At 37.4% G+C, this 18,314-nt stretch overlaps 3 protein-coding genes across 8 annotated transcripts in view; 2 read left to right on the forward strand and 1 right to left on the reverse strand.

Moving 5' to 3' along the window:
• The window catches only part of LOC139757243 (pikachurin-like), a 474,495-nt gene extending 464,833 nt beyond the window's left edge, over window positions 1-9,662 (forward strand). For all 3 annotated transcript variants that reach the window (XM_071677507.1, XM_071677506.1, XM_071677508.1), the window contains 5 exons: window positions 657-885; window positions 2,448-2,707; window positions 3,928-4,188; window positions 5,169-5,272; window positions 6,051-9,662. In XM_071677507.1, coding sequence (XP_071533608.1) covers window positions 657-885; window positions 2,448-2,707; window positions 3,928-4,188; window positions 5,169-5,272; window positions 6,051-6,196 — 1,000 coding nt within the window. In that variant the 3' untranslated portion in view covers window positions 6,197-9,662. The remainder of the gene's footprint in view (window positions 1-656; window positions 886-2,447; window positions 2,708-3,927; window positions 4,189-5,168; window positions 5,273-6,050) is intronic.
• Window positions 9,663-10,185: 523 nt separating this feature from the next.
• LOC139757244 (uncharacterized) overlaps window positions 10,186-18,314 on the forward strand; it is a 90,380-nt gene continuing 82,251 nt past the window's right edge. For all 3 annotated transcript variants that reach the window (XM_071677509.1, XM_071677512.1, XM_071677513.1), the window contains exon 1: window positions 10,186-12,241. The gene's annotated coding sequence lies outside the window, so the exon portion shown is untranslated. The remainder of the gene's footprint in view (window positions 12,242-18,314) is intronic.
• Window positions 13,821-17,886, reverse strand: LOC139757246 (ryncolin-1-like). 2 transcript variants are annotated; one of them, XM_071677516.1, is made up of 7 exons: window positions 17,720-17,886; window positions 16,694-16,837; window positions 16,002-16,271; window positions 15,613-15,748; window positions 15,161-15,266; window positions 14,696-14,829; window positions 13,821-14,541 (listed from the first exon to the last, which is right to left on the reverse strand). In XM_071677516.1, the coding sequence occupies exons 2-7, from the start codon at window positions 16,817-16,819 to the stop codon at window positions 14,357-14,359; spliced, it is 957 nt and encodes a 318-aa protein (XP_071533617.1). In that variant the 5' UTR covers window positions 16,820-16,837; window positions 17,720-17,886; the 3' UTR covers window positions 13,821-14,356. The 2 variants fall into 2 exon arrangements, with proteins under 2 accessions (XP_071533617.1, XP_071533618.1); XM_071677517.1 differs by having other exon boundaries at window positions 16,651-16,837; window positions 17,720-17,833.

Here is an 18,314-nt window from a genome sequence, read left to right on the forward strand (position 1 = left end):
AGTGGATGGAGGAAAGATCATGAAAAATATTTTGACCATCAAGTAAGATATGAACAGGCTTATGAGACTGTTTAGTGGTATCATGCCCTCCATACTCAAGGGGTGCGTAAAATCACTTGAGATATTGTGCAGTATAGGAACTTGATGGGCTAAAATACCTTATATTAATTTGGAGTCACTGAATGCACATCCAGTGAATTCAGATTGTCTTTTTCTTGTTGGTATAGGAGTGTCCTTTACCTACAAGGTATTATTTTCAATAGAAATTATATGTTTCTCTTTGTAATATGAACAGAGATACTTAGGAAGATGCCACAATGTTTTTGCTGAAATGTGTTTTAGTTCATTTTCTCCAGCGACCTATACCAGAAAGTTATGAAGATTCTCTCTCAAGTTTAGAATCTATCCAGACTGTATCTTGATAACTACAGCAGTTTCACAATGGCTTGAATGAACTTAGTTTGCTGTATATGAAAATATATTTTTTTTCACATGTGTTTGTGTTACACCTTTTTTAAGTCTTATCCCAATGATTCTTCCAAAACCTTTGAAAACCATGAGCACTGCATATATATTTTTGCATATTAATTCAGTTTGTTATTTGTGCATGATTGTAAAGGTATTTTGACAACAACGATCATAAATATCTCTTTCAGGTCAGTTTACCCAATCCGTCCAGGCATGTGGCACTCAGCACGAGTGTCTCGAACAGGTCGCTGGGTGTGGTTGTATGTGGATGATCAGCCTGTAGTCAGTGGATTGACTCCTGGTGGCTTTACTATGCTATCTCTTTCCCATCCACTATATCTTGGAGGCATCCCACCCACATCTTCTCTACAGCCCATACTTCCAGCATCACAGTCATTTACTGGCTGCATACAAAAGGTCAGGTCATGTTGGTACTTGAAACATTGGTTTTTCCTTCTTTGTAACACATACATTATTTCATGCAAGTAAGACTAGCAAGACTAGCAAGCATGTTAAAGCAAAGGCTTTTCATACTCCCTGCACTATTAACATATAGATATCCAAATTGAAAAGAGAAAATGTTTGTCACATACATGGAGTTGCCCCTGAAATCATAAGTTACATGAACTCCACATGCAAGTGGTAACACTGCAAGTGAGAAATTATCTTCAACAAGGTGATATCATTGTCAGCAGTTGGAAAGGAGTACAGCATTATTGAAGACCCTTCCACCATAGGGAAGCCCATTTTACCCTGGTGAAACATGGAGTGCTACCTCAGGATTATGGGGCCCCAGAGAGGTTGAACAACTGTTGTAATTAGTTTGATTATAGGCTATGATTACACATTTGTATTCTCTTTATCTTCCCTGCATCATTGGTATAAGAGTTAGGTAAGATGTTTGTGAAGGGAACTGTTTAGAAGTCAGTGTAAAATAGAAAAATTACTAGTACTACACTTTTTCATTTATAGAAGATGATAAATGGTAAGTGTGCTGGTCAAGCAATTTTATGGGCAATAATCATGTTGCAGCTGTGTAGTTTGTTTGGTTCAGTAACAGACATCCTAAGAACTTGGGAGAATAAGATTGAAATGGATGATTTAGGATGTGGGCTCATCGTCAACCCCTCTGCAGTGCTCATTTCTAAGCTGTGCAGAGATGAGGAGCAGAATAGATAGGGATGATCTTTTATACCCTTACCCATTTTGTTGGGTACAGAATATTGCCTGTGTCCATGTATTTGCAAATACTGTGCATACTCTGTCAGAAACTCTAGTTCCCGATTGCTGGTTTGCTGAATCATGTTGAAACTTGATCATACTTGCTGATATTTCTCATTTGATTGATTCAGATCAAGTTTGCCAGAGCTGAATTTTATAGCCACATGTATAATCATATGAATGATATGAATTTAATTTGCAGATCATTAACTAAGCTAGATTTTGATCAATTTTATTTTTACCTCTTGATTTTTTTAAGATTGAGTTGAATAGCATGTAACTTTGTTTATTTACCCTTTTGTATTTCTGTAATTTGATTTTATAGTGAATAATTTTACTTAAGGAAGCTGAATTTTGATTGTAGTTGATGACATGTATTTATGTATACATTTACATAATGTGATTAATGTCAGATTATCGCCTTGTTATGATAGGTAGAATTGTATCCTAACTTGGTCAGATCCTTCACTTTGCAAAACCCTAGTCCAGGTTTGAAAACAGGGAGGAATTACATACCAATATATGCAAATCTAATCAATAGTTACCCTATCACTGACTTTTATCATACCTGGTAAAATTACTTATTAAGTCAACCTTGCCCAGCTTCCCCTTATAGTAATTTAAGTCTTGCCTTTGAAGTTGACACCATAATAACTAGTGGAACATAACAAAATACAGTTAATGTAAACTATAGAGAAACAGCAGAAACAAGTTAAATGAGTCATAATTTCAGGAATATTTTGTCTTACTTTTAACAGCTTGCTCTCAATAGTCGACCAATTCATCTTGTCTCTGGAGCTGTATCAGGAAGTAATGTTGATTCCTGTGATCACCCATGCTCACAACGTCCATGTGACAATGGAGGTATATGTGAACCTCATGGTCCAGCTTACACATGCCGCTGCCCTCTTGGTTTTAAGGATGAGCACTGCAAAAGTCGAGTTGTGACACAGGCTGCTACACCAAGCTTTAGTGGACGGTCGTTCCTGAAATATGCTGACACAGAGATCATGAAACGGTAAGCTTTCTTATTAAATCTGTAATGATGCAGGATATAGTTATGTTGACAGAAAATTATGAACAAATGTTTGTTGCCTCTTTGGCCGGTAGATACAGAGACCCCATTGTTTGCTAAGTCATATTTTGTAAGAAAGTGTTTACTTCCTCAGATGATTAGTTGTCAGGTGTTGACTAATCACAGATGGTAAGAGTGCCTGTCTACTGGTAACAGATTGCTTGGTTCTTTAGTTAAACTTGTTTATCATTAGATTTAAAAGATTTGCTATGTGTTGTTACCAGACTCTGCCAGCCATTGGTTACATTGTGAGCAAGAAATAGCAATAATATTGATACTGATAATAAGAATAATGATAATGATGGTATGATAATGATTGATAATAATGATAATGATAAAAATGATAATGATAATGATAATAATGATGATGATATTGATTAGAATAATGTCTATAGTAATGGTAAATAATCCATGGAGAAATTGCTTATTTGCTGCTGTCTAGTATGGAAAATGCTAGGTAGTATAATGCTTTTGTAAGTGGATGACAATGCTTGCTGATTCTGGTAAAATCATTGTGTTTTTTCATGATTATGCTCTGGTTAAGACTGTAATGGAAAGGCTTAAATACAGGGAAAAAGAAGTTGATTGCAGTGCCAATATCTTCAGTTATGATTGTGGCTTCATAGACTTCTATCATAATTTGCAAACTTTGCAGGCTGGATTGGTCATCTGTAAGGCAAGGCAGATTATAGCAACAGACTCTGAAAAAAAGATTAATAATCAAGTATATAAAGTCCCACACTGTAGGGGTAATATACAGACATCTGAAGAGTTCCAAGATTTATATGCCATAGAGGGGTATCCACAGTTATCTCACCTTTGGAGAATCAATTTGGCTATGATATGGCAGTGAGAATGAGGAGGCTTCATCCATTGTGTTGTATATGCCACAGTTGTGATCATTTGGGATTATCTAGCTTGGTTTATGATTCTAGACTCATCTTACCTAGCCATTTTCCCAAAAAGGGCATTTCAAAGTTGTTGAAAGAAAAATCATCAAATGAAAGTAATAAACAAAAACTTCATCTTTCTTATACTCAAACGTTTTTCATGAATATAAAAGATTTGTACAGTAAAAAATCTGAGTCTTTGTTATACTTAGACGTATTTCATGAATATAAGAGATTATTAAAAAAGCATTACATATTCTATCTCCACTTCAGAATCTCTGGTGATAAGTTGCATTTGTGGCTCCGATTCCGCTCCATGGCCCCTGATGGCCTTTTGGTATGGGCTGGAGAGGAAGATGATGGTGGAGACAACAGGGACATAATAGGGCCTCCTTTAGGAGACTCTCTCAGTCTGGAATTACAAGATGGACGCCTTATACTCCGTTACAATTTGGGCTCTGGGTTTGCTCAGCTGGTATACAACAACAGTGGTCGTCTAGATGATGGACAGTGGCATTCAGTCAGGATCCATAGGTTAGTGCACATTCTGTAACTGGAAGGTAAAAGTGAAATTAAGTGTCAAGTTATAAAGTTGCAGTTATCTGGGGAGGGGCTCTATGTGTAGGGGCTTGAATACGATGAACAAGCTTGTTTTCATATGGTGAAGAGCTGTATGTTGATTGAATAGGTGTATCTGGTGAAAAAAAGGAGAGATTGGAGGAGGGAAAGTTGTGTTTCTTTTGTCTGTGCTACTGCAGGTTGTGTAGCCCTTCAGTACCTTATCTTTTTGATATCCCCATCTCTCCCACCTGTTGAGAGTTGAGAAGTGTGGCAGAGGAGGAATGTGTGTATTTCCTGCATGTTCACTTCCTTATTACCTTTTTTACATTTCCACCCTGTGTGCTGCATCATCCTCTTGTTTTTTCCTTTTCTCACACCTTTTACTATACATCCTTTCCTCCCTCCTCTTTTTTCATACATTTCCCTTCTCCACATCCCCTTCCCATTTTTTTGACATATCTCTCCCTCGCACTTTTCCCATTCTTACCTCTCTTTTTCCCCTTTCCCTTCATACCCTTCTTTTTACACATTTCCTTTTTTCACTGCTTTCACTGATAATCTTTGTTTTTACACCTACTCTTCTTCCCTTCACTGTACACATTATCTCTCTGTTCTCTCTGCTTTCACACTTTCACTAATAATCACACTCCTAATCCTCCAGTGCTTTTTTCTCATCCTTTCAAACCTCTTCCCTCCTGCTATGATGGTGGGAACTGGCAGAGAGAAGATTTATTGTGGACAGGGCAAAGGGAATGAAAAAGATATGACATGGATGTATAGAGGAAGATTTTGAAGATGAATGTGTTAAGCTTTAAACATTTACAGTGATATTAATTTTGATGAACGTTTTTGGTGTTTTCTTGTAAGACATGAGGGCTGCTACATGTTAGACATATAATTTGAGTTATTTAGAGTATTATCAGTATGTAACTATGCGTTTCTTTGTTCTATAGGTATGAGAGGGAAGGACATCTCTCTGTGGATTATGGGGAGGAAAGTGTCATTGTTTCTCCTGGAGACTTGGTTCAGCTCAATGTAGATTCACCTCTATATATTGGTAAGCTACTCTACAGAACTGTATCTGTCCATAATCTTTTACTCCACTTCTATTGGTAAGCAACACATGAAGTGCAGCCAACTTCACAGACTATCTGTCTCATTATTAACTCCATTTACATGAGGTGTCTCATGTACTACATTCAAGCATGCATTTCATTTCTATGAATTGATTTTGCAGAGCTGAGATCCTCATCTTTGACCCCACAGACAGATAAAGGACAGAGACTTGCTACTTTTGTGTTAGGCAGCCTAAGTATTTTCATGTGTGCATTGTGTGACAAAGTGTTTCAACACCTGTGCTACTCTTGTAGCAGGGTAATATAGACTCTTTTGGGATAAGAAGTTCGTTGATGGGACTGTTCTCCCAGTGATACAGCCAAGCCAGAGGTGACTTTTCACTCATTGCCGTGTAATTACTCAGTCAGCAATTGAGCATTTCTCTGATTGCATTAAATGTTGACTAAGGTGCCTTAAGTGGTATATCCTGTCTTCACTAAGTATGTTTCTCAAAAATTTATTTCCAGAGTATTTTACATGTGCAGTTTAAATATGCTGATGATGGTCCTTTCAGTTTCATAAAATTGCTTACTCTTTCTCCAAGGTTCATATTGCAACTTATGTGAGGAAATGTATCATTAGCATTTCACATGATTAGTTTTTTATATATTATGTAGATATGAGACACTGAAATTGATGACCATAATAACAGATACTCTTATCATGAGAGCTGAACTACATTTGATCAGCATTATATTTCTTTTCTTTCCATCTCTTAGGAGGACGTGAAAGCTTCCGTGGAGCCCATAATGGGTACATGGCTCCTGGACTGACTGGCTGTGTGGCTGACCTGACCCTGGCAACAGACTACCATGTTGACCTCATAACTCAGGCAACAGCAGGGCAGAACATTGACTACTGCTGACCTGACGGAGGGTAGGCCAGATGGGAGGAAGGCTAGAACATGAAGAAAGACAGAGCAGATCATTGAGAATTGATTTTATGATGAATTAAAAAAAAAGGTAGAAAGAAAAAAATTAACACTGAAACAGTTCCTCTGATTGCAAATATCAGAGCTAGAATAAGAATATAGTTCAGGAATGTTTTTGGTTCTGAGATGTTACTGGCATAGGTGTATAAGGCCATTGTATGTTAGGTAGCATCTGTTGATAATTGATCATGATTGTATTAATTTATCACAGGAAACAGTCTATATTGGGAGAGAAAATCACTGTAAACTACAATGAAAATTAAATGGTCAATTTTCTATGAAGTTTCATTTAAAAGTAATTGTAGCTGAATCGAATGTATGTCAGTAAAATCCTTTATTTTCTTTAATGTCATGGAATTTTTTTGATAATGTATTGATGGTGTACAAATTTGGTTGTTTACAGTGGTTTCATATTATAATTGAATGAGATGTCAGTGATAATGAAGCTTAATACATCACCTCAGTAGTAATAAATCCTTATATAGAGCTGATTGCAAAATATCACCTTCAGTCCTTATCCCACCTAAGATTCATAATTACTCATCCCATTCAAAAAGTCTATCTGTTGTACAGATTTGCAGAAATTATTAGGCATGAACCTAAACTGAAGCATCTTTGAAATGATCCATTCCTTTTATTATGTAGTGAGTGTATGTGTGTGCATGGAGAAGGATGTCAGTACCTGTATGTTCTGCACATGTGGACATTGTGTTTACTTTGGTTTACATGTAGAATCACTACCATACAGGATAAGTGATGAAAATGTGACCAGGTGTCCATTATAAATATCACATTCATAAAAGCTTATCTCATATATAGCTTCATTCAGTAACACAAAAAGTGGATAGTGGGTGAGGCTGTATATGCATGTATAAATGTATGTATGCATATGTATGTAAAGCTCATCCAAATACACTAATAAGGGCATCCTGGTGACATTGTTCACTCTTATGATACAATTTTTTTTTTTTCATTTGTGATGGAGAGAATTCAATATCATAATCTCTGTTAGTGGTATGTTTGTTACTACAAAGTCATAATTGAGTTTGAACATTTATTTATATATGGCTATTTATGTGCATGCACATCTTTGTCTCCTCTAGTTTGAAAATATACAGGTTGCATGCAAATTGTTGTATAAATGATTTGTTTTAATGAAAGCTATATGATCCTTGTATAATTTAAGATATTCATGTTGCCTATCATTACAAATGTTTTATTTATGTAAATATGAAATTTTGAGCACCTTCATAGTGGCTTAAGTGAGTGTAAATGTTCATTTCAATACGTATTTTAACTTCTGTTCATCTGAGTGATTATACGGTTTTGCCAGAATACTAGTTATTGTGAATTTGTGAATCAGCTGAAAAGTTATAACAGTGTCTTCATTTTTGTGCTACAGTGATGATATATTTTTAGTAACCTCCTCCAAATCATGCATATTCCACCCATATCTCAAGTGTCAGGATGGCTGTTCACTTCACTCCTGATTATAAAGACTCCAGATGGTGACAAAAGTGATATGAAGTAATCATATTAACTAATATCCATCATTTTCAGTGGTGATAGATAAGAATAATGATAACTGAGACTTTGGTTGATAAAATTTTTATATTTTTTGTTACAACTCATATTATTAGAATTGAATACTCTAGAACAAATGTTTTAAGAATGTCTTAAGAATCAGCAGAGCTTAAACATGTACTTATTAACTGCCATATTGGTTGTTCAAATGATTATGCTTTAACTGCAAAAAAAGCATTGATGATTCATACCCAAGTCATATAGATAAATATAGTTTCCCACATTCCAAAAATGTAATGTTGCCCTAAAGGCTTTTGCTGATATTTCATTACCAATACAATTCAGGTAATAGAAGACAGAAAGAATTATGAACAGATGTAAATGCTTTAAAGATTGGTTGAGCTTTGTACTTCTACACCAACTTGTACATGATCTGGAGGAAGTGTACTGTGGCCCTGCTTGTGGATACAAGACTATGGTTTTATCATTAGGATTAAGGAAACAATTTGCCTTTTATTTGATAAAAGTGTGTGTACTATTTATTATATGATTATATAAGTTACTACACTTCAGAACTGTTGTAAGCTTACTTCAACTAAACCTCACAAAAATTGGCATTTGGTACACACTATAACATGATCCTATAGGCGTATTCTACATATCATTTTGTAATGTAATAATAGTAAGTTAATCAAGAAGATAGTGCCTACATATTTGTGTTACTTAAGTCATTCTTGGAATGAATATTCTTAGTATCATCTAGTCAGTGTATGTTCATGTAAACCAGTCAAGAGCTTACACACCACAGAAAATGGGAGAGGGTATGATAATAGCATTATGGTCCCGGGGGAACAAAAGCATTAAATTGGTATACTTTGTATCAGTAGCAGCAACATTGTCCCTGTGGATGTGTATAGATTGTTACCAAGTTATAGTCCTAATGTACTAGATAGTTTTTCAAATTCATATTCATTCAAGAACTAAATGTTGGTACCTGTGTAAATATAATTTTCAGTATCCAGTAGTCCTCGGTCAACAAGGCATAAATCCCTACCTTCATCCTTTTGCAAATATGGCAGACCCATGTTACTATCAAACAATGGCAGATTAGATACTCCAGAACCAAATGATACATGTGCTATGGTAATAGGACCTCTATATGCCAGTATTGATTGCAAAGAATTAAGAAAATATAAACATATTCTCAAAAGTATGTGTACATGATCTAAAAGGACTCTATCCACAGTCTCGATTGTTTCAACACTATTTGTGTGTTATGCTAACACTGTGGCATCAGTAAGTTAAAACCATAAAACATGCTTCAAAGATAAAGCTGGATTACTTTTATGTTAAATAATCAAGATTGTGGCTAACTGGAACTTGGATAATCCAGGTATCAGTGTAATACCAAATACCAGGGCAGATGGACTATCATACCCTTTCTATTTTGGATATCGTGCAAAAAAAGTCACAGCCTATTCTAGGAACTTGAACCTTATGGGTTGTAATATTGGATCATTGTCCAGCAGGCAGCAAGTCTGATATGATCATCTTCAGCCTAAGGGTAGACATTGTTAAGGCTAATTTCTTCACCTGAAGACCTCAAGGCATTCCTATTTGTAAGTGAACATTCACATGAAGGTAGCTGAACACTGAACGAACTGTCATAGAATAGAATTAGAAGTTGAACTTTGATATTATTAGAGTGAGAAATTCAAATCTTGTTGCCCTCTTGGTGGAGTTCAGGAGTTAAATATTTCAGGTAAAAAATTAATGTCCAAATCACTCAGTATTTTTCAGAATTCCATTGTGGAGAAAGTAATTTTGGCTGTTGATTCAGAATTGGTTGTATAAATAAATTTCATACCTGATTGAGTGTAAACTGTTTTAGTACAAATTCTCTATTACCATTAAACCTTCAGGTTAGGGTTACTCAACGTTTGAATAAGATCTTTGAAATAAAGGAAAGTTCAGTGATTCATGAGAACACTCATTCAAGTAGCCACAAAACTAGATACAAACTGTGTTATGGTACGGTTATAACCCTAAAGGGATTTCAAGTGGTTATGTGCAACAATGGTAATGATATGAGGGAAACGACAGCATAATGAATTAATAATTATCAAAACATCATTTGAAAAATTATGAACTGTTGCCACCACAGGGTCAAGATTGCAGCACTTGGTGTGACCTCAGTAGAAAGCAGAGGTGTCAACACAGTTCATGTACAGCAACTAAGGAGTAAATCTTGTGCCATTTTAGAGTGGTGTTTTCATTGCTACCTGGATATTGTATCTGAAACTCATTTTTGCTCATAGATTTTGCTAATACTTAATTTTTTCATTCCCTGTGTCTGACAGCAAGTTGAGGGCACTGTTGCTGTATAATTCATTGCCGAAACTATGAATGACCACTCGCCAATAATCAACTATTCACATATAGACTTAACATGTTAAATGCAACCAGCAGATAACCATCTCAACTTGCTTTACCAGGCAAATGTCTGAATATGGCTTAACTTGCACTGCATTTTGATGAAAGTGGAGAACTTTCCAGTATGGGCATTGAAGGCAGGTAAATGTACTGTAACATCCTCCCTTTAGAAACCACAGTGAAAAGGGATATATCTTAAATGTATCTTACAATGGTTTCATAGGTCTTGAACCCCCACAGTTTGGTGTGAGACTAAGACCTATGATTGATGCTGTCAGAGGCTATGGTTTGTAGGCTTACAAAACCATTGTATCTTAGCTGGTCTAGCATACTTTAAAGGTACTAGTTTAGACCCTTTTTACATTTCCTCAGTTAATACTCCATAATGTTTCTAATTGTTTTATGCAGTGCATTAATATATGGCTATTAGCAACTTGAGCATAGGTCATTATGATACCTATTTCTTTCCTTACACTGCAAAACTTTAAAATTCTTTACCCCCTCACGTCTTTTGTAATGACCACAACCTGTCCTTTTCTAAAAGGCATATTTTCCTCATCAAAACTCTTAAAGTATATCTATCCTCATATTGTTTCTCCCTTTAACCCTTCCCAGGATTCAGCTAAGCCATTGCCATGATGTGGCCTTTTGTCCATAATGAGACCACAACATCAAAGAAACAAGAGGTCTTGAATGTTTACGCTGTATTCTCTTAGTATTGCACATCATGATTTCAGTTGTAATATTTCTTAGTCTTTTATTCCTGTTGTGCACACAGGGAACTATTTTTGAGAGTAGATTGGGAACATTGCCCTCTGGGATCTTCAAAGTGTGAATAGTGATGAGCCTGCTGCCTGCAATTTACGGAGTACAGTCTCAATGTTTTTTATTACTCCTTGCAGTTCTCCTATTTAAGACTGATGTGGGCAGTATTCTTGGGCATAGACTCAAAATTTTCCATTTGAAAGAATTAACCAAGGATATTTTCGTTGAATCAGATGTATAATGTTTCTTATTCACATTCTAGTGAATCACTTTTTTTAAATATTACAGTTGCCATAAAGAGGGTGGTAAAACATTGTATTTATAAATATTTTTTCTTTCTTCATAGCCATTTCCCACGTTTGCGAGGTAGCGTTAAGAACAGAGGACAGGAATGTATTGCTACCACTCTCATGCAAGTCCATAAAAAGATAGCAGTAGTAATACACTGATATTTTTCTTCATGAGTTACGAATTTTCATACGAATTTTCATTGTTGTATTTACAATTTAGTAACTGTTGCACGGAAGTGATACGGTAAAAACAAGAATGAGTAGGTTGTGGTAAGAGGCACCGTCTGCTTTCTTTCTACCATGTTCTCCATCTCTCATAAATTTTATCCTGTACTTCATCAGTCCAACTTTTTACTTCTAGTAACTTTGAACAATGAGTGATTTTATTCTACAGTGCTACCGTAATGTTACGAGAATATAGTAGCAGTGGCAGAATATATGGAGCAATGTACAGTATTTAATTAAATAAGGACAGTACTGAGAGTTGTTTATCTCAGGGAAAACTTAGATAATTAATGTAAAAGTAGGTATAGTAAACGGGCGCTCTCATCCAATCCCGAGAAAGTTGTCCGTGCTGTAATTTGCAATGGATTCTGTTCGACATTTCGGGCATGATCCGACCGACCGCCAGATGTCAGCGTCTTCTCAAATCCAGTTGTCAACAACATCTTTGGATATACCCAGGGTTTTGCCTTCATGTTGGTGTTTGTATGTGATTTATTAACATATAAAGTAAACAGAACTAAGCAATAATGGCTCCTAAAGTTAGTGGTTTGAAAAGAAAGCGAGTGAATTTGAGTATCGTGCAAGAACTGAGGTTAATTGAGGTGCTAGTGTAGTGTAATGGTTGCCCACGTGGTTGAGGAAACAGAATCAGCAGTTTTTAACAAAAAGGACTCCAAATAAATGTTTTCTGGGTCATCACCAGCGATCACGGCAACGTAAACTCATCCATGAAAGACAACCGGTACGTGAAGATCCTTTGTATTACATTATTTACAACAATTGAAGTATTCTGACCTTAAGATTACAACGTAAACATGAGCATCCGGATGCAACAGACACTTGGCATGAAAGAACACGTCGTCTCCCCTCTGTCACCTACCATGGATACAACTGTAATACACATGTAGAATGATAACTGCCAATAAACACTTCACTTAACATCTACTAGCAACCAAGATGATGGTAGAAATATTGTAAGTGATTTCTGTTTGCTGGGGATTGGTTAGGTATTTGTTGTCAGTTTTTGATTGTAGCGTGGAGCTGAATCATAGGTATGGCTGTATGTTTCTGCTACAAACACTGAACATAACATTACATTACGTTAAGACTGCCAGCGAAGTTAGAGGTTATCATAGGTTCTGATGATCAACTTCATAACGTGTGATTAACCCCACATTTCCCCTGATGTACTTCTACTGTATCTTTGTTATTTAATGTCATTCAGCAAATTAAAAGCTTAATATCATGCTCCATAATTGCTATCAAATATTCAAACGCTCCAGAACAGAATCACCCAGTATCCAAACTGTACAGTATCGGTGCGGAGTTAAACTGAGAAATTGCCTTTCATCTTAATTTTTTTTTTTTTTTTTTTTTTTTTTAGTATTATCCCTGACTTATATGTTCTTCCCATGCACACATCTTCTCTACTTTTTCAAACTAAGGTTAAGTAGTGGTATTCCACAGTCTTGATGCCTATTTAGTCCCTAAGGCATGAGATCTGTAAATGAACAGAGAACGAATCCTACCTGAATGTTTGCTAATGAGGCTGAAAGTATGAAAATTGTACCAGCAGCAGAATGATTCTTCCGCATCAGTTACATACAAGACATGAAATTCAACCCAACTAAATGTCAGGAAATGAATGAGGCATAATGGAATGAGGTCAGGCTGTGATATTGCGGGGAAGCACTTGGTCTTGCAGTGAGGCCTTAAGAGTTGACCTTACAAAAAGAGGTACTATTAAGGGCAATTTTACGAGAAATAGTGGATCTATGTAACAAGAAAAAGGGAGCCATGGGTTGATTGGTGCGTGAATGTAGTAACAAGAATACAGTACAGATTAAAGGATAGAATTCTCTAGTACACAAAAATAGTCAGCTAGGTTACACGACTGGCAGGTGACATTACTGTACTTCATCGTTAATTGACCTTATCATACATACACTTGTTATTTCATTCGTTGATATCCATACATAGGTACTCCTATCATTAAATTTTTCTTATCACAAGTCTTTCACTTTATCACATCATTTAAAATTTCATAAGTAATCACTTTTACCCTCATGCAATTTATGGTACTATGTGAATTTGTCCCTCACATGGCCGAATGTATTAACTATATTGGTCTTTGAACTCTGTTGGTAAGCATGTATGTTAAGTAACTATGCAATTGGCTTGGTGAAATATATTCATACTAAAATATTACGTTGGAATTTGTTGGTAAATATGCTGAAGGTTTGAAGTTTTAACATTGGCGTAGGTTTATGGGCTTACAGTTGTCTTTCAAAAGATGGGATGGATACATACATTTGTACGGCTTGCAGTTGATTGATTTTATTAAAAGCATTTACATATAATGGACCAACAACCATGAACACGTCAAAATAAGTGTGGTATACCAAAGCCAAGGCATACGAACTCTTCCCTTACCGTGCTATAGGTAATTCAAACCCTCCCCTCTCTTTTCAAGTTAAAGGCTGGAGCAGCTAGAACCCTTGTTTTATCTCATAATGACCTGTGAGGCGAGGCACTTTTACACAGGAACAGGAATATAATCACAGTGTACAGTAATCCGTTGGTTACATTGGAGGATTTTGGCAATCCTAAAAAGACATGTATATTAGTACGAACTGTCGTGGTATTGTTGTATATATTGGTTTAATTGGTATTTATCGTAAGCTAGAAAAAACATTATATTTAAGAGAATATTAGCTTTCAGAGGAGGTTTCAGGTCTCTTTTGGAGATAACTTTTGAGTCCTGCGACGTCGACCATACGCTGGACGTTACAGCTCAAGTTGCTATGGGTGACGTTTGGCCTCATCTTTGCGGGGATGCTTTAGGTTCCTGCGTGTCTTATTGAGGCCTTATAAGCAGTGTCATGGACTTGAGGGAGTATTTGACATTTTTCCAAGGGTACCAAGCCACTCCGCCGTATTCATTTCCCCCCACTAATCGGTATTGGCCTGTCGGCAGCACATGGTAGCAGTTGCTGTACCACCATCCACCGCCGCCACCGAACAGCTGGGCGCAGTTCCCATCTGCCAGGGAACATGAAAAGTGAGAAAGGTCGTTGTTGGGTGTCAAAACATCCCTATGAATTGCATTTCAGTCACAGTTTATGACTAGGGAAGGAACTTCATTATCATCGGTGACTCGCCACCTATGAGAAGTTAATTATAGCGTTTAACTCACCCTTATTAGTGTCGTCGTCTTTGTCGTAGGTGGAAAACTTCATACCATTGTGGATACGGAGTCCGTCTCCCGCAGCGCTGTCAGCCTCAAAATCTTCAACGGTCAGGCGGTAGTCTTCCTCGGGCCCCGCAACCCTGTTAAAGATCAGTAGTTGATATTCCTGCCTTTGATCGGGCCCTTAAATTGAGAGGGTATTTTGTTTGTGAAAGTATAATTTGGATGTGCTGTCAGCCCATGAATCTGAACATGAAATTAGTAAATCACTAACCTGCACAAAGATAGCTTTTCTGTTTGAGTGAAATAACCGAGGATGTGTCAGATAATAAGGTACAAATTATGATTATTTGGTGTTCATTCCCTTTGTAAGTAATTTGCATGCATTCAGAGACAGTTCAGTCGTTTTCTAAAGGACACAGCTCATTGGCGTCATGAGGGGCCGTAATGTATAGTAACACTCCGGAGTACCTGAAGACATTGTACTCCACCCAGGTCTTCTGGCCGTTGAAGTCCTCCATTACGGCTCTCAGCAGATGGGGACGCCAGTTTGTGAGACGGTACAAGATGTCATTGCCTGTAAATTAGCACACTATACAGTAAAAGGATGAGAGAAATGTCGGATCATTTGTTAATGCGAGGTAATTTGAAATACGTTGCTTCCCACGTACTGGAAATGTTGGTTTCTGAGAAAGAAGAATTACAAGAGGGTAAAGATTTTATTTTCCAGTTTTGTTGTAGGGACTTTGTTGAATATTACTCGTCATTGCATGTGTCCCTGAAAAGACATGCTTCAAAATGTAAATTCGGGGAACAACATACAGCACAATTGAATGTTGACCAGATTTTCGCTGAACAAGTGAATAAACTGCTGAATGCAGTATGAAAGAGTGAACCAATGCCTTAAGTGTGGTGCACCTTACCTATCCAGTATTCATCAGCAGGGTTGCCGAAGCCTTCTCTGTACTCCCGGTACGTTCGGTTGAACCTCTCTCGGCCGTTGGATCTGGAAACTATGACTGTCCACCCTACGGACCCCCGACTCAGCTCACATCGCACCTGCATATGAGCACGTTGATTGTAACTTTAACGGGAGGTTACTCCATACATCTCAAGTGAAGAGTAGCGAGTATATAATGAAAAAGATGGCACATCGTAATCTCCTTATTGTCTGTAAATGTAATTGAATTAATAGTCTGTAATGAATCCATAACGCTCGATATCTTGTGATGAAATATAAGATGTTTTTGTATATTGTTCCCTTTCATTATGTGCGTTATTTTTATGTTAAATGCATAATTTCATGGATTACCTGTTTCGGCTGGTGTTTTGGCGGCTTAATGGTGTAAACTCCTACTACAGGGTCGCTCCTCCTGCTTTGAGCGGTCTCATATAGGTCCTCAGCCACCTCTTGACACGAGGGTTTGTACATCTGAGCGAGAATGAGGTCGGTGTCGTCCCGAAGCTCGACCACCTCTCTCTGGGTTCGTCTTACCGCGCGCATGACATCTCGCACGGACGACTGTAGCTCTTTATGGTTTTCCTGCATTTTGGTGACGATGGTTTGCAGGGTCCTCTGGACCTGTGTGTGCGTAGGTTTTATAAGTTATTGTTGCGTAGAAAAGCACAGTTCGTGTTGCCTTGGAGAGAACCTCTTAAGGGATTTCTAATTAGCGTTGTGTACCTGTTTACCATCCCTGACCTTTTCCTCATTCTCTTCTTACAGCATTAGAATATTATTCCCTTTTCTTGTTTTTATACTCAATATGTCACTCACACTCCCCTTTACTGATTTCCCTTTCAACATTGTGTATTGAATACATGGGCATTCGGCATCAGTAACTCCTCTTACATTTGTGTAATTCTGTACTCTAAAGTTTATTGAATGTCTGTATGCCTTGTCCGCTTTTTACGGGCTAGTGAAAATGTTTAGATCAAGTAATTTTTCTATCCTTTCCTACCAGCTTCAAAAGGCGTAGTCCCTACGTGCGTGTAGTCCCTCACCGTAGACTGTTGATCTTCGGCGTCCATTAGGGGGATGCTAGCAGTCCGTGAGATTGAAGTGCTTTGCCCAATAACCCCCGCCACACTTGCTAGTATCACCAGCGCTGCTGCTGCATCCCTTGCCATTTTACTTGACACTGGTTCCTGAGGAAGGGCATGGCGTAGTCAAGGTGAATGAGAAATAGGTTTGTGCGATAAGGCCGAGAAATGCGGATTTTATGGACAGTGGAGCAAAAAGATCAGAAGCTAAGATGAAACGTGAATTCTGCAGGATTTGTCTTTAGAGATACTGCAGTGGCTGTAGCTGTCAGTAATTGTGAAAGCAGTTTGTTATTTGTAGAAGCGCGTTTCTTGGAGTGTCGCAGCTGCGGCAGCTGTCTCGACCATTGTACAGTATCTTGACTGAAGAGACATAGGCTAATACTTCGATTCACTTCGTTAGTTAGGCGACGGATGTTTACCCTTGGGAAATATATGAATTAACAGTTGCATTATCTGAGGAAGTTAGACATACGAGAGCACTGGTATGCTTGTATGGCATGGAATAAGTTTGTAAAGAACGTATTTGTTTGTTCAGAAGTGATTTATGATTAATCTGTTGTGGAAGGTGAAACTGAAAAATACGATGATTTTAGTTATACACACGCAACTAACACGACTTACGTTGACATGATACAACATTTTGGAAACAAAAGCTATTTTCTTCCATAGTGTCACAGTAATGCTGCATTTCCACAAAGACAACAATCTATTTACTTTGCTTAAATGTTGTTTTTATCGTAGCAGTGTTATTATAGGTATCGCTGCATGTAGGACGTCTCACACAAAATAATCAAATTTTGACATCTCTCATAATGTCTTCAGGACCGGCCGGGGGACATCTCAATTATTAAGTAATAGGATTTTCTTAAAGGAGTCTTGGGTCTACAGCAACACTAGCTTTATATTACATGTCGCTTAACAGACTTATATATAACGAGCGATTCTAAATTCGTTTGATAAGCTACATAACGAGAAGTAACTTACCTATAGTGTTGTGAAGATGGAGGTTGCGTCAGGTTAGCAGGCAGGAGGAGCGCTCGACTTGCACTGGGCGGCGTGAGGGAGGTGCGGATATACCTGCCACCGGCTGCTCACCCTCTCCCTCCCTCCCTGTTGCCAACGAGGCGATCTACCTCATCAAGGAGGCTCTGTCCCTGCAGGGGAACAAGGCGCCTTCTCATATGTAAGGCAGATCCTCTATCCCCTCGCCTCTCAGACCTTAAGTTTGTGTGTTTACTGAAGTGCATATTACAGTGATTTTCATATTTTGCTGGATTTTATCCGGAAGTATATGATCGATTGCTTTGGATTTGGGGAAAGAGGACATACTCTACATAAGTAAATCTGTATCACACACACGCACACACACACACACACACACGTACATATGTATATATATATATATATATATATATATATATATATATATATATATATATATATATTTTTTTTTTTTTTTTTTTTTTTTTTTTTTTTTTTTATACTTTGTCGCTGTCTCCCGCGTTTGCGAGGTAGCGCAAGGAAACAGACGAAAGAAATGCCCCCCCCCCCCCATACACATGTACATACACACGTCCAC

This window comes from Panulirus ornatus, chromosome 25, assembly GCF_036320965.1.
Source record: "Panulirus ornatus isolate Po-2019 chromosome 25, ASM3632096v1, whole genome shotgun sequence".
NCBI classification, from domain to species: Eukaryota; Metazoa; Arthropoda; class Malacostraca; order Decapoda; family Palinuridae; genus Panulirus; species Panulirus ornatus.